General features: G+C 35.8%; 1 protein-coding gene across 1 annotated transcript in view; it reads left to right on the top strand.

The window, feature by feature from the left end:
• Pkn2 (protein kinase N2) overlaps nt 1-21,872 on the top strand; it is a 108,419-nt gene that overhangs the window by 11,964 nt on the left and 74,583 nt on the right. Inside the window, exon 2 of the mRNA XM_013514513.1 lies at nt 18,143-18,443. Coding sequence (XP_013369967.1) covers nt 18,143-18,443 — 301 coding nt within the window. The remainder of the gene's footprint in view (nt 1-18,142; nt 18,444-21,872) is intronic.

Below are 21,872 nucleotides of genomic sequence, written 5' to 3'. Positions count from 1 at the left end.
ATAAATACTATGGTATGGTATTTATACTGTACTATGTACACACACACATATATATATACATATATATATCATTCTAAAAATGTTACTGAGTTAAAATGATAAAGATTTAGGAAAATTAAATGTAAGCATATATTGAGCAAAAGAACAGCCTCAGAGTTATGATTTATTAATATTGTGTTTCTTTCTTGGACGTTTTGAAAGACAGTATTACTCTGTCCAGTCAGATAACCGGGTCTCAGTATACATTTTATTTCTTCACACTGACAACTTTGACTCTGAGACTGTGACTGAGATCTTGCAGAGAGGCTAGAAAGTAGATAATGTAGTATTTGGCATCTGACTGGGTATGTCAAGAGAAAGAAAGTATAAAAAATAAGAGACTGGATGACGGAGGATTTTGGCATCATCAGTGGAAATCCGGAGAAGGTTTGGGAAAGCGCATGAGGTGTTTGTTTTCAGACGTGCTGAGTTTGAAATCAGTAAAATCTTAAAGTGAAGTACGTAGCAGGTAATTAGAAATGCGGACCTGGTTCTGGGAATTAGTATAGAGATGCACTCTGGAGGGTCACAGAGAAGTATTTGAATCATGTTACTGGACAAGGTAGACAATGTGTAAATACCAAGTTGTTAAAAAAAATACAGGGATGATTAGTTTTGATGGTGAGATTAACTGAAGGAGGTTTGCTGGAAGTAGGTTGTGATTAAGATGCTAAAAATCTAAGAATCACAGAATGTTAGAAGAAATTTTTCTAGGCTGTTTCCCTACTTACTATATTGAGGAGGTTTTTATAATTTTATTGTTTCTTTACGTTCCATGGTATGGTATTTATACTGTACTTTTAAGGTTCTTAATCAAATTTTTAATAATCATTTGAAATTAGTATGGCTGAACTTAACAGCATTTTAGAAAAGAAACAAAGGAAACACACAATTCAGGATTTTGCGGTTAGGCATGGTGGGGCATGCCTGTAATCCTTGGGGTCTGGGATGCTGATACAGGAGGATCATAAACTTGAGCCCAGACTGGGCAACTTAGTGATTTATGAGACATTGTCTCAAAATAAAAAATAAAAAGGCTTGGAATGTAGCTCACTGTGAATGCCCTCTGTTCAATCCCCAGTACCCTCACCCCCAAAATTGCTAAGGACCTTATAATAAAATAGTGACAGAACCATGACTAAAATTTAGATTGTATTTATTGTGTATCATTAGTTTTATACTTTTTTATAAAAGGTGAAAGTTTTTTTAATAACCTTTTGACTTATCAATACTGTGCTTATTGTTTTAGAGAAATTAATTCAGAATCTTTTCTGGGGTATTTTAATATTGAAATTTGTTAATTATTATATTGAAATGTGTATAATGTACCAAAAGTGCATTAAATAGGTTTAATTTATAATTTGTCTCTCCTTTTCTCTTTACCTTTAATATCTCTGTGTTGCTTAATCAGTCTACATCTTTTTAGAATATCACTCAGGTAGGAAAAACTTGCTTTCAATTATGATTATTGTGTACTCGTAAAAAATTTCAGGGGGATATAGCTTAGTAGTAGAGTGCTTAATTAGCATGCATGAGGCCCTGGGTTCAATCTCCAGTAACATTCTATCAGTAAAGCAAGCTGTCAATCCATTTGTCGAGACCACAAAACAAACTACATTCTCAAATGGTAAAAATATAATAATCTGTATGATTCCTTCAAATGGATTACATGGGCTACATTATAAATTATTAAAAACATATTAACATAATATACCATAAAATGTAAAGTACTTTAAATTAGCTTATGAGTCAGAATCCATTTAAGATACCAACTAATGGACAATTCACTTGACTGTTACTGGTGGAATACATTTGTGCCATTTTAATTGTTCTAACATATTAAGATTAGTGAACACCAACTTTACAAAAATGAGGGAGATATTACTAAGTATATAAGTAACAGCAAGGCTATTGCATATTTAAAATTATAAAACAAACATATGTTTAGTGTAAATTTATATATACATTTAATAGTGCTTGTATATTGAAAAATACCCAGTAACATCGTATTTTTTCCCTCCCCCAGTTTTCTACCCCACAACTGTTACTCCCAAACCTGGTGTTCATCATTTGTACACCAGAAATGAGATGTCTGGCTCTGAAACCTTCATGATAGCTTTTTTTTCTCCTTTTGAGAGATCTAGCTATATAGCCCAAGCTTGTCTCAAACTCATGGTGATCCTCCTGCCTCAGCCTCCTGAGGGCTGGGATTACAGTTATGTGCTACCACACCTTGCCTTCATGATACTTTTAAAAGATTTGTGTGCGTGTGTGATCCGCAGAGACAAAGACGATTGTGAAGAACAAGGGGAAGATAGCACTTTTTCTTACACATTTTTATCAAAACCTGTAAAATGTTATTGCTTACTAATTTTAATGTGTTTCAAGTAAAATACTTCGATCATTTATTGTTTCTATTCCTGAATAACTATCACATATTTGGCTCATTAGTTTTACTACCTTAGGGAAATTATTTTGTATTGTTCATACAGTTTCATTTTTCCCTTCATCTGGAAGCTTTAAGTGGACAACTTGCTTTTCTATTTCTCCAAGCTAATCAGTAAAATGAAACATCTCGTGAGAACCCCAAGTAAGATTCCCTCTCTTCCCTTCCTGTCTATCCATCCTTCCACTCATACATTCAGTAACCTTAATTTGATCACTTCTCAGTAACAACAGAGGAATCCCCGGGCATTTCCTTTTGTAATTTGCCTGTTTTTATTTAAAGCAGATAATTTTTATCATTAGCTTAAAGTAGATCTGCTGCTGTGCTATTTTGTCTATGCCTACTTATTTAAAATATAATATTCTAGAATATTAGAAATCTTTGTAATAGATCTACTCTAAGCTTAACACCTAAAAATAATTTTAGTTTCATGTTTTCTTCATTTTGATACCTAACTATCCTTTGTCTGCTTTGGGGGCATATTTAGTAATAATGGTAATAGTAGTTCCCTTGATAATTGAACAAATTATAATGCCAGACTACAACAGCTGTGTATATTTTACTGATTTAATCATTTTAATAGTCCTTTCAGATATGTAGCATTAATTCCATTTTTAAAAGGATATTCAGTTTTGAGAATTTATGTAATGTGCCTCCCAAATTTTGTTTGTAGTTTTTTTTTTTTATGTACTTACAGGCTTCGTTTTATTAGTTTTTTAGTGCTTTCTGTTTCATAGAGCCTGCCTCTGCCTGAGTCACTTCCCTATTGGTAGGTCTCCTATTGTCATCTCCATCAGAAGTTTCACAGATCTCTGAAATGCCCATAGGATGTAATACATCCCACTTCATTTTGAATACTACTGCTCTTCTTGTTTTTAATATAGTCCGTTTTGCTCTTTTTAATATTTGTATTTTCTTTCTTTTTCTTTCAGCCTACCTATGTTCAGAGTGAGTATCTTTATAGCTCTTTACAATAATTATGTTTAGGCTGTATAGTAGTCTTTCTTTATCTAAGGGAGATACGTTTCACTCCACCAGAGGATACCTGAAACTATAGATAGTACCAAACTCTATAGACCCTATTTTTTTTCCTGTGTTTAGTTATCTATAATAAACGTGCCCTTTTCACTTCACGGAAGTACTTTATAGTTTCTGTTCGGCATAGTTGAATTACTAGCATCACCATTCCTGTGCTTTGGGTCCATTGCTACATGAGGGTTACTGAATACTTGCCTGTGATACCTTGATTGATACTCAAGATGAGTTTAATGGGTAGCTAACATATACACTATAGATATGATGGGCAAAGAGTAGGATAGAGTAGGATGGCGTGAAATTTTGTTACACTACTTGAATGGTGTGCAGTTTACAATTTATGTCCAAAGTCTCATGGTGGTTCATACCTATAATCAGAAGGCTATACTGGAAGAAAAAAATAGGTGATAGAAGTCTGTTTATTTCTGGAATTTTCCATTTGATATTTTCAGACCTTAGTTGAATGTGGTTAAATGAAACCATGGAACAGGAAGTTGCATGTAAAGAGGGACTAATATATTTTTTAGCCTACTGTACCAATGTCTGTTTTTTGGTTTGTTTTTTTTTTTTTTTACAACTTTTATATTTAATGGTTAATGTGTGAGGGTTTAACTCTGCTACTTCATTGTTCATTTTTTATTTGTTCCCTGTTTCTTCCTTGTTTTCTGCTTACCTGTGGGCTACTTGAACATTTTTAGAATTACATTTTAGATTTATTAGTTTTTTTTAGTATATTAACTAGCTTTTTGCTTGTTTGATAGTTCCTTTGGGTATTATGCATGGCTAATGTATCGTAGACAATATTACCATGTTCAATGAAGTGTAAAAGTGAGTTTTACTTTCCCTCTTTTCTCTCCCTATTTGAAAATATAGTCATCTTATTACCCTTACATGAGCATATTATCAGATGATATAATTTTAGCCTTAACTGTAAATAAGATTTTAAAAATTCATAAAGTGACTGTTAGTCTGTTACATTTAGCCTTGTTTTTACTTTATCTTTCTTTCTGAAGTTAGCAACCTGAAACAGTTAACATTTCCTTTCTGTTTGAAGTACTTCCATTAGCCATTCTTTAAGAATAGGACTTCTAATGACAAATGCTCTTAGTTTATCTTACTGAACTACTTCTATTTCCCTTTAATTCCTGATGGTTAATTTCACTGGGTATAGAATTTAGGAGTAATAGTTCTTTCTTTCATCACTTAAAATGCAGAACCATTTTCTGCTGGCTGCTATTTCTTTGAGAAATATATCATTTATCTCTTGTTGCTTTCAAAAGATGTTTTCGTTCTAATTTTTATGAGTTCTGTCTGATTTGTTTTGGCTTTATCATTTTTGGGATTTCCCAGCTGCTTTAGATTGTAAGTATGCTTTTTACCAGATTTTGCAAGTTTAACAACCATTGTCTTTTCACTTACCTTATCAGTCACATACTCTCTCCTTTCATTGTGGTATCTCAGTAACACAAATTCAGGTCTTGCTGTTGTACTGCAGATTCCTGTGCCTGGTTCTTTATTTTTCCCCATTATGTTTCCTTCCTGTTATTCAGATTGGTTGTGTTCTGTTGGTCTGTCTTCAAATGTAATTATTCTTTGTTCTTGTCATCTTCAGTCTGCTAGTAAGCCTATCCAGTGAGCCAGCACACTTTGTTATTTAGTTATTACATTTTTTATTTCCATAACTTCTTTCTTTGTTTAATGTTCTGTCATTCACTAAGGGTTAGAGTTCATCGATTTCAAAAGTGTTCATAATTGATGTTTTATGATAATTGCTTTAAATAATGGCCCGTTAATTTCAATCTGAGTCATTGCATAGTTGACATCTGTCTTAAAAACTTGTTTCTTGGACATTTTGTATATTATGAAACTATACTTAAATCTTCTCTTTTAACAGGTAGTTACTTTCTTTCTAGCCTATATTTGTGGGCTCTGGGTCCAATGATTATTTACTTTCTGGACATTTGCATTGATATTCTCCTTTACTTTGCTTGGTTATTACCTGAACTTATTCTGAACCTGAGTTCATGATTACAGTGTAGTATTCCTCAAACTGCCTTGCGTGTTAATTCATATGTGGCTTTGTTCTGCCCAAGGCTTTTTATGCAGGTTTAAGGAATTCTTTTTTCCACCTATCTCTGTCCCATAATCTTTCTTCACTACTCTTACCCTCATTCTTATCTTTAAGTGGTAAACCTGCCCATGCATGGTCAAAGTGGTACTGTAATTTTCCCACTTGGTCTTCACTGGTAACATACCACTTGAAGGTAGGAAATTGCTTTCTTAGACCACCTGCCCCTACCAGGTGGGACATAAATGTTTAAAACCCTCTTTGTCTATTGATGTTTTTCAAGTAGGAGACCAGAGTGTCACCTTGAGTCATCTTCTGCTGGATGTGGGAATGGTTCTCTGTGGTCACCATGTTAGTAAGAGAAGGGAATGTTATCTTGACCTGCCTGGTTTTTGCCAAGTGGGAGTGTAGATTCATAAGTTCATCTTTACTGATGCTGTCCTGGCAGGGGAGAAAAACCATGCATGCTTTGCAGGTTTAGGGTCCTCTTACGGTGCAGGGGACCAGATTCCTCACTTGTTCTCTGTTGATGCTTCTTCACCGGTGGGGAAAGTGAGCATCCTTCTGGGCTCTGCTTCTACAAGATGGAGAGCAGATATTCAGCTCCTCCACTGCATCTCTACAGGCAGAGGAAGAAGTGTGCTAAGTGCGCTGGGAAACCTGCTGCTACCACACTAATTGGACCACCTGCTTGCTACCAAGTGGGAAGTCCGGGTCTCCACTCAGTACCCCTTGCCCAGCAAAGTAGGAACCAGCATGCTTGCTGGAGAGGGGCTGGTAATGTCAAAAAGCTTTATATCCTGGGCTGCCCTCTTGCATGGTTCGTTGGCCAAAGAAAGCAGGTTTTTCTTGGGGTTTCCTTTTTCTCTCCCTTTGGCTTTGGAGGAAGAAGTCTGTGATGAAGAGAAAACCAGAGAATTCACTACCTTGTCTTTTTCATGACCTGAAGTCCCTAACTGGTTTGTTTTCCTTATCCCACTTTTCATACACTCAGGATTATGTGTTGTGTTGTGTCTCTAGGGTGTTGATACTTGGCAAGAGCAGAGAGATGTCTGTTCCATCTTGTCAACTCTAATTTTTTGTTTTAATTCTTTAACCAAGGACACCTTTCTGTTCTTTTGGATACACTTAATAATCTGTCAGTCTTAGAATAAACATTACCTCCACAGAGTGTCTTGGAGAGGCTTGCTTTAACATCTTAATAAAAATTATGGGTGGGTTTTTCATGCTTTATTCTAGTTCTTCTCTTTCATTATAGTTACCATTTTTTAATGTTGCCTTATCTTCCTCACTGGATGAAAGCTGTTTTGAGTGTAAGGTGCAGGTTTTTGTTTTAGGCTATATTGTTTAGATTTGCTGAAGAATTGATAAGCATATAATTACTTGGTATTTTGAAGCTCACTGAACTTTATACCCAACCATTTTGACATGAAAATTTTGCCCTGTACTAGTCAAGCTAGAACTTGTCAGAATCTTTTGCCTTGTGACTTGCTACCCTTTCAGCCAAAGCAGTTTGGTACTCAGCATTTTAATACTTGTTGCACCTCCAGGAACCAACTGTGAGTACCAAGGTGCCCTTATACTCTGGTTGGTAAAGTTGTTCCCCGTAGGGGTACTTGTTAACAATTGTGATCCTGCTATATACATTACTAATGGTTTACAGTGATAAAGTTGTTCCCCATAGGGGTACTTGTTAACAGTTGTGATCCTGCTATATACATTACTAATGGTTCAATTAAGTAAATGCATGGTCAGTGGTAGGAGCCAGGCTTCTCACTGTTGGAGTGGGCATTTCTAGATAAACAAGGGGGGGAAGCTAAAATGACCCAGGTACTAGGCAATTAGAGTTGGAGACATGATCCGAACTTAGTTTAGCTTACTATAAATACACGTTATCTTGGTTTTTTTTTTTAACTCCTCAAAGTCCACTGTCCAGTAACAGCAGATAGCACATATATTCAGTCAGTATTTATGTCTCTTTTTAAAATGACAACAATGCAGCTGTCTTTTTTGGGGGATATAGGATTGTCATTTTATACCTAGCTCCTGCTTAGTTTGTATGTAAGAAGGTATTAATCAGGAAAGAAAACTAAGATTGCTTTTTCTGTCATAATGTTGTTAACGTTTCCATAGTAAATTGTGACATTTCCGAACCATTAGAGTCCACAAGGAGTAATTAATAGTAATTGTAGATGAAGAGACTACTTAGAGCCTGGATCACTATAATAGCCTCTGTGTTATGTGTCTCTTTCAGCACAACAAACTCACCTCAAGATTCTGTGGGGGATAGTAGGTGTTTCTTCAGCTGATGTCACCTGTGCTCACTTACACAGCTTCATTCAGCTCATGGCTGAGGGAAATAGGGTGTCTACTCGCATGTTCTGCACCTCTGCTGAAATGGCTGGAGAATCTGCCGTGCTTTTCTCTCATCCTCCAGGGCCTCTGTCACAGAATGACCTGAATCGATTCACATAGCAGTTAGATTTTTCAAGAACAAAAACAGAGGCTTAGTCCTTTTTTAGGCCAGAACTTCAAACTTTCCACATGTCACTGAACTGTCGTTTCTACAGTGTCACCAGGCTACTACCCCAGAGTCAGTATGGAAGGGAGGCAAGATGCTTTCAAGGCAGTTTTCTAACTGTCTGCCATGGTTTCGTAAGAGTTTTCTCTGCATCGCTTGAATCTGTTCTTTTATTTTAACTTTTTATTAGTATGCATTTGCAGTAATGATTGCAGGAGTTGGTACATGTACGTAACACGTCTTAATTCTTTTTCTTTTTTCTTTTCTTTTTTTTGGTACTGGGAATCAAACTCAGGACCTTGTGCATGCCCAGCAGGCACTTGTGCCACTGAGCTAGATCCCCATCCCTCTTCATTCTTTTTATTTCCCCTTCTCTTTGAGTCTTTTCTTAACACAGGTCAGCTGGGCGTGGTGGCACATGCGTGTAATCCCAGCACTCCTGTAATCCCAGCAGGAGCCTGAGGCAGGAGGATCATTACGAGTTCAAGACCAGCCTGAGTTACAAAGTGAGCTTAAGGCCAACCTGAACTGCATAGTGAGACCTTCTCAAAAACAAAAAACAAACAAAAAAAAAAAAACCACAGGTCAGACCGTCTCATTGCTTTGCTCAGGACTTGCCCCAAGTTTGCATTTCACTCATTGTAAATGGTCAGTAAAGTCCTGTGTTTTACTGTTGTTTTGCTTTTTGTTTGTTTTGCAGTACTTAAGGTTGATCCCAAGGCCTTCTCTTTTGAGCTGTATCTCCTGCCATACCCCCAGACCCCCGTTTTTGAGACAAGGTCTTGCTAACTTGATAAGTTGCTCAGGCTAGGCTCCAACCCACAGTCCTTCTGCCTCAGCCTCCCAGAATTCGGAGATTGTAGGTCTGGGGCACCACACCTACCTAAGGTCCTATGTGATTTTTGTCTTAAATAGGGATTTATTTTTCATTTAAAATAAGAAGTCCAAGGTCACAGCTGAGACCTGTATAGCAGTTCAGTAAGGCCACCAGGGACTCTGACTCTCACTCTGTCTCTGCTTGGCCATGCATAATGTGTTGTTGGTCTTTGTCCCATTTGCCCCCTCACTGTCACAAGATGGTTGTTGGATTTTCAGGCTTTTAGTCTGTATTCCAGGCAAAAAGAAAAGGAAGATGAAAACTTTCATCCAAATCCTGGGTTTAGTTCTCTGACAAGAATTGTATATAGCTTCTAGATACAAGACAGCCTGATGAAGTGAGAATTTGATGTGTGTAATTTGTTGCATCTCAAAAAACCAGAGTTTGCCTCATCAGGACTAGGGAGGGGTAGGCACACAGCACCCCTCTGCTTCAGCGCTGTGTGCCAGGAACTGTTCTGTAGCTATGAAAGCATATTTCTTAGTCCTGGGCATAGCCCTTGTAAGAGTTAAAAGTAATACAGTCCGGATAGTTACAGTAATTATTTCATTTTGCAGATGAGGAAGTGGAACTTTAGCATGATTGGACTATCAAAATTTATATACAGCCAGTCTAGTTTCAAATGTTCTTTTCTTTTTTAAGGCAAGGTCTCACTGTGTAGTTCAGACTGGCCTTAAAGTCACTATGTAAGTCAAACTGGCCTCAAACTCACGGAGATCCTCTTGCCCAGCCTCCCAAGTGTTAGGATCACAGGTGTCCATCACCCAGCCCGGCTTATACATTCTAAGTGAGCTTTCTGGTCAAAACAGATAACACAGTATGACCTAATTTCTGTTCTCACCTACTGATGTTCTACATAGTATTTGGTTTTCATATCTGTCTTCCTTAATAAACTGAATACCTCAAAAAGAATGAACCTGTTGTTTTCATCATTGTTTTTCTGTTACCTAGTACAGTATTCAATGAATGTTGTGTGAATGTTGTAAATAAATAAAACATTTTAAAAACTAATAGGAAAGCCAGCCCCCATTTGCAGATGAGTACATGAGAAGGGAGGAAAGAGAAATGTGTTTGTATAACTTGTGGCAGAGCATTGGTGTTTAAAACTGTTCTTTTGTGTTCTAGTCAAGAGTACTGTCCCTTGAAGTATACAAGGTCAGAGTAGGGCAAAATTATTTTTTAAATTTATATTGGTTCATGTTTACAGCCCATAATGATTACATTTGTTGTAGGGTGTTGGTACATGTACATAACACATCATAATTCTTTTTATGTCGCTATCTCTGTCTCTTGGTCAGATTATAGTAAAAGTAGGGAGTGGAAATGTGTTTGTCAATGTCCCTGACTTACAGAAGGTAATATCCATGAATTAATGCAGGTCAGTTCAGTCAGGCTGCAGTTCAACTATATGTTAAACCGGTAATTCCAGAAGGGCCGCTTTAAGAAGGTGGTACACAGTGAAAGTGCACCAGACCAAGAGTCAGAAGTTTACTGTGCTGAACCAAAGCATGTTACTGACTTTTCTTTGTAATCTTATGCTAGTTGCTTGCTTAAACTACTTTGAACCTGCCTTCCTCCAAACTAAAATCAAAGGAGTTAGGCTAAACAATTTTTGAAATTCCTACTAGCTAAAACAGTACGTGAATCACTATGCCTGGTGAGTTTTCATAGTACGCTAACATTTCTTGGCATCTCTCAGTTCAGACTCTTTTATGTTTCTGAAATGTAGAGAAAGAAACAGCTTTTTCACTTCTTCTCTGGGAACATTGCCAGTAAAGAATAAACATCCTTTCCTGTCTCTCCCCAAATGAAGTACTTGGTCACAAGTGACAGACTCTTTCTTCATTTTGTTCTTTGAATCTGGTCTTGTTCTTATTTCAGTGTTTTTCTTAACCTTACGGTGAGTTTGTTTAAATATAGAAAATTGGAAATGTCAATTTATGTTTTAGCCTAAAACCAGAATTTCATTATTTTATAAATAAAAAGTGGTTGTATCTATCAATCCCACATTAACACATTTGTGTATTTGAAATGCTTGGCTGGCACATGGTGTGTTCCAATTAGAGTAGAATATGTAGTCTCATTCCTTGCAATAGAATTGTGGTGAATAAAAATAGCCTAGGTAAATAGCAAATAGACTATAGAAGATATTACAAGCTTTTAACATTTGTCAAAAGTGGAATAAAATAAATGTTATTTTTTTGTTTCTTTTAAATGATATTTGTCTCCTTACTAGATAAGCTTTTTAAAAATGGAGAAATTCTTATTGCTAAAAAGTGGAAAAATGCCAGGCATAGTGGTACAAGCCAGTAATCCCAGCACTCAGGAGGCTGAGGCAGGAGGATCATTGTGAGTTGGCGACCAGCCTGGGCTGGCTACCAAGTGAGCTGAAGGCCCTCCTGAACTGTATAGTAGACACCCTGACTCAAAAAGACTGAAAAAAAAAAAGGTAGAAAAATCTGGAAAACCTTGAAGAACAAAATGAAAATTCTTCTTTTTTAGCCCAGAAATAATTATTATTAATATTTTAATGTGTTTCATGGTTTTTGTTTTGTGTTGTGTTGTGTTGTTTTTGTCATTGTTACTAGGTTTTTTGAGACAGGGACTCACTGTTTAGGTGAGACTGGCCTTGAACTCTGTGTAGCCCAGGCTGCCCCCTTGCTTCACCCTCTTTCATGCTGGAATTATAGGCATGTACCACCCCCTGCCTGGCTTCTGGCGTTGTTTTAAACATAATTTGAAATAAAGCTGGGATTACATAGCAGTGTATCAGGCTGGACTTAACAGCTTAACAAAAGACATAAATAAAATACATTTTCTTTGCTCTCTAGACAGCTTGAAATTATTTTATGACATTTAGCATCCTGAACTTTTTCTTCCTGAAGAGTATATACTACTGTGAAAGTCCCATGGTTCATAAGCTTTGTAAAAGAATTTGTGTATAGTGCCTTGCACATATTGTTGATTAATTTTTTTTTTTTTATTTTGAAGAGTAAAAGAAGGATAACATAATAATAGGGGGGACTTAGCAAATTACAGACAAAATGGTAGGAAATTATCAATGGTTATCGTTTTACATGTCGATTAATTTTAGTATTATTGAATTGATTATATAACAATAATTTCTAATTTTTTTAGATTTCTAAAGTTAGAATTACTAGGTCAAAGGGAATTGCTGTTTTTATTTTTTTTTAATCATCTATGTCCAATTCTTTTTTACTCTCCCCCACAATACATGGATGGAACCCAGGAACATTCTACCACAGAACTGTATCTCAGCTCTTTTTGTGTTTTGTTTGAGACCAGGTCTCCCCACGCTGGCCTTTGAACTTCTGATCCTCCTGCTCCAGATTCCTAAGTAGCTGGTTACAGGTGTTTGCCACTACACCTTGGTTCCAACTTCATTTTTATGAAAACCATCTTTCTGTGATATGGCTTGGCTTATTGCTAACATGATTTTTAAATCGTTGTCAATTTAATTTTTCCTAATATGTTAGTATTTTGAAAAGAATTTGGGGGAAGGTAACATTTCAGAGAGGATGAGCAATATTTGAAGACTTTAATATACCGGGTAAAAATCCTATAGAAGTTTGCAAGTTTCGGTCTTTCCTTATTACTAAAGAGTTTTTTATCAATCTAAACGTCATTTATTCATAAATCAAAATTAGTAGATAAGATGCCTTTCTGATATATTACTACTTTCATTTGTAAGGTGGTGTGATCTTTCAGTCTAAGACATTTTTCAATTCTGGAACATTTTCACTTATTTATCTTTTTGTATGGTGTTGTTCTGACATCTTTATTCTCTAATTCTGTAGTTGGTATTCGGTGGCTCTTGAATCTGCTTTCTTGTATTCCATGCCTGTTAATCTCTCATAATTTTTCCTTTTTTTTCTATATGATGAGTTCAGAGTAGTTTCCTCAGTTGTCTGCCAGTATACGAATTAGTTGTCTTTGTCTAACCTACTTCACTTGTTCATTGAGTTTTTCCTATTTTGTGGTTCCTTTGAAAAATCTTGTAACTTTGTTTTTAATTCATTGAGATTTCTATTCTCTTATTTTGCCACTTGAAACCTTACTTCAAAAATAATTTCAATTTCTTTAAGAGTCTCAGGCTATTTATTTCACAATGCTTTCTTCATGTTTGGATTTGAGCCTCTGATTAGTAACTGCTTTAGGACTACAGATGATAGGGATTTTAACGTATACTAAACATAGAAAGATGGGTTGATCGTTGTGGTGGATTGACAGCTGGTGGTCAGCTTATAACCCCCATCTGAACTGAGTAAGCATGTTGGCTGGGTGTGGGAGGCCCACCTGAGGATTGTTGCCAGCAGCATAGAGGCAGAACTGGAGAAGTAGTGAGGCTGTTGGGAACTGGTAGAAGCTGTAAGGAGCTGTTGGTTCTGTTGGAGGAGCTTGTCATGCTGGCTTTCCTGGTGAACTTGGCTGTTTTCATCCTCCGAGGAGCTCAGGACCTCGTTGGCACTGAGAATGGTTTCTGTTCACTTTGGGGAAGCTCTGGTCCTCGCTCTGAGCATCGCTTCCTGGCTCCAGAGGGAAAGAATGTGCACAGCTCAGTCTCCTGAAGAAGCTTGCTGCATTGGCTTTCCTGATGGGAACTTGGCCATCCTCATCATCTGAGGAGTGTGGGACCTCACTGTTGCTAAGGATGGCTGTGGTACCTTTCAGGGGATCTCTGGTTCTTACTTAGAGCATTACTTTGTGGCTCCAGTTGTAGATCCCTCAGCCTGCTAGCACAGATCCTTCGTCCCACTGGCACAGACTTTCTAGATTCCACCACTGACCTTTGGGCCTTCTCAGCGCAGATCTGTGAAACAGGCCTGCATTAGATATTGTTATGGGCTCTGGGCCTCCAGGTAGACTTGTGGGGGGCATTGTTATGAGCTTTAGGTCTTCAGCTGGACTCATTCAGGACATTTCTGTGGGATCTAGGCCCTTGGCTGGATTCCTTGGTCTTGGTGTGTAGATAGATTTCCTGCTCTCTCTTGTATATGATTCTTTGGTGACTATTATAAATAATCTTATAAAAATGTGTCCTGTATTATATTGTTCCCCTTGTAAAATATCCCCCAAACCAGCACTATCATAAAAGATTTGTTGAACTATTTTTCAAACAATTTCTTGTTGACAGTGCATTTTGATAGTAGAAAACAAGAAAAACAGCATAAGAAGGACAAGGTGAAAGAATGTTTAAAAAAAAGAATGTAAATACCATGTGTTACATTAATATGAATATAGTAGAATAGCTAAAATAAGATTTCAGTAATAAAAGACACTAAAATTATTGGGCTTATTTTAATTCAGCAAATTGGTGGCAAATCCTACATTATGGATAAGAGCTTAATTTTATGTTTAGGATTAATTCGTGGGATTTCTTTTCATTCTTATCTCTATACTTTCTGTTTGTATTTAGTGAATTTTAAAAGGGAGTTTATGGTTACAAGTTAAATTCAACTTTATTTAAAAACATGGAAAAAGATGTCTATTGGGGGAGAAGCATAAAAAAGTTAATTTTTCCTGGTACTCAGAATTGAATACAGGACCATTACATTGAGCTACATCCCCAGTTTTTGTTAGTTGTTTTGTTTTGTTTTGTTTTTAATTTTGAGACAAGATTTTACTGTGTTGTCCAGCCTGGGCCCAAATAGAGTTGTGAAATGGTGGGTGAAAGTATACGTATGCTGGTTCAATTTGACAAGTAAATCATGGTAGTATTTAGTAATAGTGAAAGGTTAATAGTATTTCTTTTGCGGGGGGATTTTTTTTCCGGTACCAGGAATGGAGCTCACGACCTTGCGCTTGCCAGGCAGGTGCTGTGCCGCTGAGCTAAATCCCCAGGCCCTGGTTAATAGTATTTCAACGTACAGGGCTGGGGATTTAGCTCAGTGGCAAAAGCGCCTGCCTGGCAAGCGCAAGGTCGTGAGTTCAGTTCCCGGTACCGGAGAAAAACCAAAAAAAAAAAAAAAAAAAAACAGTATTTCAACGTACAAGTTTACTGTTACTAACCAAACATCCAAATTTTCTTCTTTAATTATTAACTAGGGCATATTGTGTTGTTTTAGAAAATAATTTAATGAATTGAAAGAGGTTTTTAGCAGCATATCAAATAGTTTTCACTCATGATATTGCTATAGTTACATACACACTAATACTAAAAAAAGGTTGCTTATTAAGTTTAGAAATATATATATAATTTCTCACTGAATTCAAAGAGAAATTTAAAGACCTATCGTCCCAGAGAAAAATATCCCTCACTTGACAGTTACACCTTATTCATGTCATCACATTTTACAGTATGTACACTTGTGAAGGGCTATTTTCAAGGATGAAGCACACAGAGTGAAATTAGATAAAAAATTTCTGACAATCCCCTTGGGAGCTCACTAAGAATTACAACCACTTCCATCGAACCAGACATTGATACATTAGAGTCATAAAAACAATTTCAAATTTTTCTCTGGGGTTATGGTACCCTCTTTTACAGTTATAGTAAAAATATTAAAAATAAACATATTATATACATGAATTATAGCATATATTTTATCGGTAGCCAAAGACAGTTCCTCTTAGTGCAGCTCATGTGAGCTAAACTATTGAATACCTATAGTTCAGACAATTACTTCTGCCTGTAACAGAATCTACTAAAAAGATTATCAGTAAAGATTGTCATTGATTATGTAGGTATTTATTTTCTTGATGTCAACTAATTTAATTTACCCAGGTTGAGACTATTTTTTTCATTGTGAAGTAATGACTCCTGACAGTATGAACTATAGTAATTGTTCTTTTAAGTGTAGAAGCACAATTTAGTAGATCAGATATCTTATTTCAATTGTTTCAAATGTAAGAAAAGTATACAATCCAATATTTTAATGTTTATTGCAACTAAAATTTTTAGAAAAGGAGAGAGTAATAGGAAGTATTAGAACCTTTCTTATCAGCTGTCAAGGGACATTTGTTTGTTTTAAATAATTATGTTGTGTGTATCCCTTGCTCATTCCAAAAGGCATTTGAGCTATGTCACAGCAAAAAATATGGTTACTAAAAAATTAGATCTGTGAAAAAAAAGATGGAGCAAACATGTTAACCATATTTAGTTTATACCTAACTGTTGCTATGATTGTCAACTTTCCCTTCGAGCTTCCTGGAGTACAAATTCTATTTATCAGAGAAAGGAAGTATGAGTTCTTCAGCAGTGTCAGGTTTTCCTGAATTCTAAAAGAAAAATAACAAATCATTTTGAAAATAGACAAATTGCCAGGTATAGTGGCACACACCTATAATCCCACCACCCAGGAGGCTGAGGCAGGAGACTCACCATGAGTTTGAGGCCACTCTGACCTACATAGCAAGACTGTCTCAAATAAATAAACAAACAAACAAACAAATCACTTTTTAAAAATATATTAATCTGCCAAACAAATCCTATTCTCAGTTGTTCATAGTCTAGTCTGTGGAATGGTTAGATAATAGAAGAGATAGTTATTTCAATAAGATCGGTAGAATCAGATCACAGAGGATAATCATTTAGCTGAATCCTACGGGTGGTCACTGAGCAGGAAATCTTTCCCAGAAAGACTTGGAATGGTTAGATAATAGAAGAGATAGTTATTTCAATAAGATCGGTAGAATCAGATCACAGAGGATAATCATTTAGCTGAATCCTACGGGTGGTCACTGAGCAGGAAATCTTTCCCAGAAAGACTTGTGGTGAACTTTGAAACATAATAAAAAATAACTAGACCACAGAGGAACTTGGAAGAGATAGTTGAAGACAGAAAGAGAAGCAGTACATCTCAAAGATACAGCATGCGTCATAAATGAGCCAGAGAACAGTCTCTTTCAGTAAAAGGTCATAATTTCTTTTGACCTTTCAGTAAAAGGTCAAAAGATTGAAATTTAGGAAGCAAATGGAAAGAAGCAAGAGTTGAAGTAGGCAAAGGTGGGGCTGGGGATTTAGCTCAGCGGCAAAAGCGCCTGCCTGGCAAGCGTAAGGTCGTGAGTTCGGTTCCCGGTACCGGAGAAAAACCCCCAAAAAAATAAAATAAAAAAAGAAGTAGGCAAAGGTTATTAAGAAGGAAATAAAAATATTTCTCAGTTTATGTCTATTATTATTTCAGCTAGTGACTAAGTTATTAAAACACAAGTATTTATTATTTGTCCCCTACTACTCAGTAAACTGTTAGATACTTCTTTTAGCCTGTAGGGGAATAAGGGAAAAATTTACTGAGATACTGAGGATACCATAAGTCAAGACATTTGGGAAATCTGAGCTTACTACATAGAATTAAGGCACAAGTTTGTTACTTTGTGTAGGGTTGGTTCAGCTCTTAAGCTGAAGTGGCCCTCCACTCTCAGCCTTCCAGGAGTGGGCATTGTAGGCACATGCACTACACCAGTGTAGTTTGTTTTTAAGAGTTTTTTTTGTAGAAAATAAAATGGCTCACCTACTTTACAGTGGGCCAAGAATTATATTTGTAATTTCTCTTTTTAAATTTTAAATTATCTCTATTTCTGAAAGGTAGCTAATATTATTTAAACTTTATAGTTAAACTGGGTATTTTAAAGGTTAAGTGACTTTATCAAGGTTCATAGTGGGGATCTAACTTGGGTTTATAGATTATCCAATCCATTGTCATGATCCAACCCTGAGATGCTGTTCTATGTAAATATGTTGTATTTACTTTATCTTAATATATTTGTCAAGGAATGCTACTTAGTGGGTGGGCAGGTTGTTTTGTTGTTATTGTTGTTGTACCTGGAATCAAACTCAGGACCTTGTGCTTGCAGACAGGTGCTATGCCTCTGAGCTATACCCCTGACCCAATGGGCAGTTTTTGAGTTTACAGTTTTATGTGGTTATAACAAAGGTAAATTAGTAAACCATTGCCTATTAAGGAAGTTAATATAATTAATAAAGATTCTCTTTATGCTAAAAATGCTATTATCTTTTTTCTTTTTTGGTTGTTTTTATTTTCGGCACTGGGAATAGAACTCAGGACTTTGTGCTCGCCGGGCAGGCTCTGTGCCATTGAACTATATCCCCAGCAAAACGCTATTAACCTTAATGCTGTATATTTTAAGCCGCCAACTTTCCTAAACTCCTATTTATTTTTTGTTTTGTTTTCATAGGGGGATTCCCGAACTCTTCCGCTTTCTGAGAATGTGAGTGCTGTTCAGAAATTAGACTTTTCAGATACAATGGTGCAACAGAAATTGGATGATATCAAGGATCGAATCAAGAGAGAAATAAGGAAAGAACTGAAAATCAAAGAAGGAGCTGAAAATCTAAGGAAAGTTACAACAGATAAAAAAAGTTTGGCTTACGTAGACAACATTTTGAAAAAATCAAATAAGAAGTTAGAAGAACTACATCACAAGCTACAGGAATTAAATGCACATATTGTTGTATCAGATCCAGAAGATGTTACAGGTATAGTATTTTAATGTTTATATAGTATACTAAAACAAGTATATTATTTTAGAAAACTATAAATTTTTAGCTTTTCTGAAAGTATAGAAACTACTCTTTTGTTTAAGATCTTAATTATATTTTATTTACAAGGGGAATGAGTTGATGGCTGTGAAAAACCATTTACTTGGAAATAAGTAATGACATATATACATTTATCCTCCGTCAGTAGGATATTAGAGTTATTTTCCAGTATTAATGTTTTGTATTGAGTTAGCTACATGCTTTTACCTGATTAATTGTTACAATTAGCAGCACAAGCTTTCCAGATGACTTTAAAGTCAAAAATGCATTCTTCAACAAGGGATATTTCTGTTCTTTGCAGATGTAATTAATCCAACCTATATCCTTTGTTATTGTGTGCCAAGCAACTGAATTAACCACTCACCTATTAGACATTCTGGTTTTGGTTTTTTTTTGTCTTTTTGAGACAGGGTCTCACTCTGTAGTTCAGGCTGGCCTTGAGCTCATTTCGTAGCCCAGGCTAGTCTCTAACTTGCAGCAATCCTCTTGCCTCAGCCTCTCAAGTGCTGGTATTACAGGCATGCACCGTCACGCCTGGCCCTAGACATACTTTTTAATAAGAAGAAAAATTGAAAATTTGAAATTAAAAATTATTTAATATAAAGAAAAAATTGAAAATAAAACTTTTGTTCTGCAAGTATAGAAAATAAAAGGGGAACACAATCCATGATTCCAGTCTAATTTTTAACAGATATCAGTGTTGGAAAATTTTCAGTAGTTCAGAAAGTAAAAGGAAAAAGTTACCCTCTCCTTAAAGGTAATGTTATTAATTTGTTGTTATGTAGCCTTGTACCAAAATATTCCTCTGTATTTGGGCTAGTTTTTGCCCATCACGTTCTTTCTATAACTTTTTCTGCATAAGTCATACATGAAAAATTCTAATAGCTTTCTCCTTACAAAAATGTCTTGAGCAAAATATTTAATCTCTATAATCCTCTTTTTCCTCATTTGCAATGAAAACAACTCATCTGTATATAATATGTTACACCAGTCTTAAGCAACTGAGGCCTTGACCTGTACTAACTCTAGGTAGTGTCAAAACTGAATTAAAGTGTTGAATTGAAGAATTACTTGTTGCTTAGAAAAATAATCATGCAATTTATTATTCTATCTACTTTGTAAAGTGAACTTTCATAAATCTCATATTTCCTGTGTGGGCTGGAGAAACATGAGAATTTCTGTTATCAACAACAGAGATTATAATTTTCAAATTCTATAAATTAAAGCATCTATTAAAATTGTGCAGCTTCTTCGCTGGATAAAAAAAATAAAATACCTTGCACCATAGAAAGTTTAGAAGAGCCTGTGTGAATAGCTGATAAGAAATAATAGATGTAAGTAAAATTAATTAACAATCTCGATAGGTATGGTGGCACATGCCTGTAATCCCAGCACTCTGGAGGATGAGGCCGGAGGATTGCTGTGAGTTCAAGGCCAGCCTCAACTAAAATGTTAGTTTAAGACCAGCCTGAACTCCATAGCAAAACCTGTCTGAAAAAGAAAAAAAAATTCAAATTGCAAAAAATACTCCTGATATTCAGTGTACTTGATAAAATTCCCTTTCATGTATCACCTTTAACATGTTTTATTTGGAAGCTAGATTCCAAATCTATATAGATCTCTATATCTATGTATATAGATTTCCAACCCTGTGAGCATGCTTAAAACTTAAAATGAAAGAAATCATGGAAAACCAACTGTTAAGGCTTGTGTTTAGATGTTTCCCCAACAGCCTCATGGGGGTATAGTTGGAGTTTTTGCAGAAGTGACTGGATCTAGACTGTGTGACACTGGAATTGATTCATGGTGCAATGCTCTGGTCAAAGGCACCAGGAGTAGCTTCCGGGGCATAAGATGAACTTTGTTATCAAGATGAAGAAACATGGGACTATCATCAAGCCCACAGTTATTCTTTAGAATATTTCTATTGGTGAATTTTAATTTTATAAGTTTTATTATATTAAACAATGAATACTTAACATGAAAAATATCACAGAAATAAAGTATTGAGTTTTTAATTCTTACTGTTTAAAAAAACAAAAATTTTCAACATTGACTGGTTTTTGGTGAACAAACTCTAAAAGGGAACATCAGAAATAAATTCCTACATGAACTACAATGAAAATACCTGTAGCACTCTACAAAAAAAAATCTTTACTTCAGTTACCACACCTAAGGCAGCCTGCACACGTGACAGTAGTATGTCCCAAACACACATATCACTCACACTGAGAGCACATGTCTTTTGCTTTCCTGGCCTTTTTTTTTTTAAATTTTAGAGAGAGAAAAAAAACAATAAAAGCAATACAGAATTTCAAATCAAGATGACAGAAAATTAACAGTGGTTATTATATTGCATATTGTTGTCTTCAACGTAGTTGCTCAGATCATAAGATATAGACATGCAAAATTGATCAAACAGTATAAGCACTAACTGGTCCTTTCAGTGAACTAATAGAAATCAGTAGTACAGTTATCCTAGTGATCTCTGTGTGTGTGTGTATCTATATAGTTTTTTTTTTTCCCCTTCCTTCTCTCCTTTCCCCCATCCTGGTTGTTCTTGCCTTTTGAGCATTTTCTTTCCCTTTCACAATATCTATTGCACCTTTTGGACCTTAGTTACTCTTTCAGTTTCTTACACTAGGGAGACAATATGATGTTTTCACATGTGAGTCTGATTTATTTCACTTAGGAGTATGGTCTCTAGTTGCATCCATTTGCCTATAAAAGCCTTGAGTTTATCTTTCTTTATAGCTGAGTAGTACTCCATTGTATAAAAATACCACATCTTTTTTATCTATTCCTCAGTGGATGGGTATTTGGGTTGTTTCTAAGATTTAGCAGTTACAAATTGCACTGCTATAAACGTGGGTGCACATATATTGCTGTGATATGATGTTTTCAATTCTGGAAAAATACCCAGAAGGGGACTAGCTGGATCAAATGGGACCTCCAATGCCAGTTTACTGAGGAATCTCCACACTGGTTTCCACAGTGGTTGTAGCAGTCAAAAGTCTACACTCCCATCAACAGTAGAGATAGATTCCTTTCTCCCTACAGCCTCACCAGCATTTGTTACTGGTTAATTTCTCAATGATAGCCATTCTTTCTGGAGTGAGATAGAATCTCAGTGTTGTTTTAATTTGCATTTCTTGAAAGACCAGTGATGTTGAACATTTTCCTTATATTTATTTGCCATTTGTATTTCTTCATGTGAGACATGTGTATTCATCTCAGATGCCCATTTTTGGATTGGGTCTTTGAATTTTGGGGGCCTGAATTTTTAAAATTCTTTATATGTTCTAGATAGAAGTCCTTTGTCTGAGGAACAGTTGGCTAAATTTTTTCCCAATTCTTGGGTTTTTT

The sequence above is a fragment of the Chinchilla lanigera genome, unplaced genomic scaffold, assembly GCF_000276665.1.
Source record: "Chinchilla lanigera isolate Chin_1 unplaced genomic scaffold, ChiLan1.0 scaffold00022, whole genome shotgun sequence".
NCBI lineage: Eukaryota > Metazoa > Chordata > Mammalia > Rodentia > Chinchillidae > Chinchilla > Chinchilla lanigera.
The sequence above is the reverse complement of the archived record's forward strand: the minus strand, read 5'-3'. Positions and strand labels throughout refer to the sequence as shown.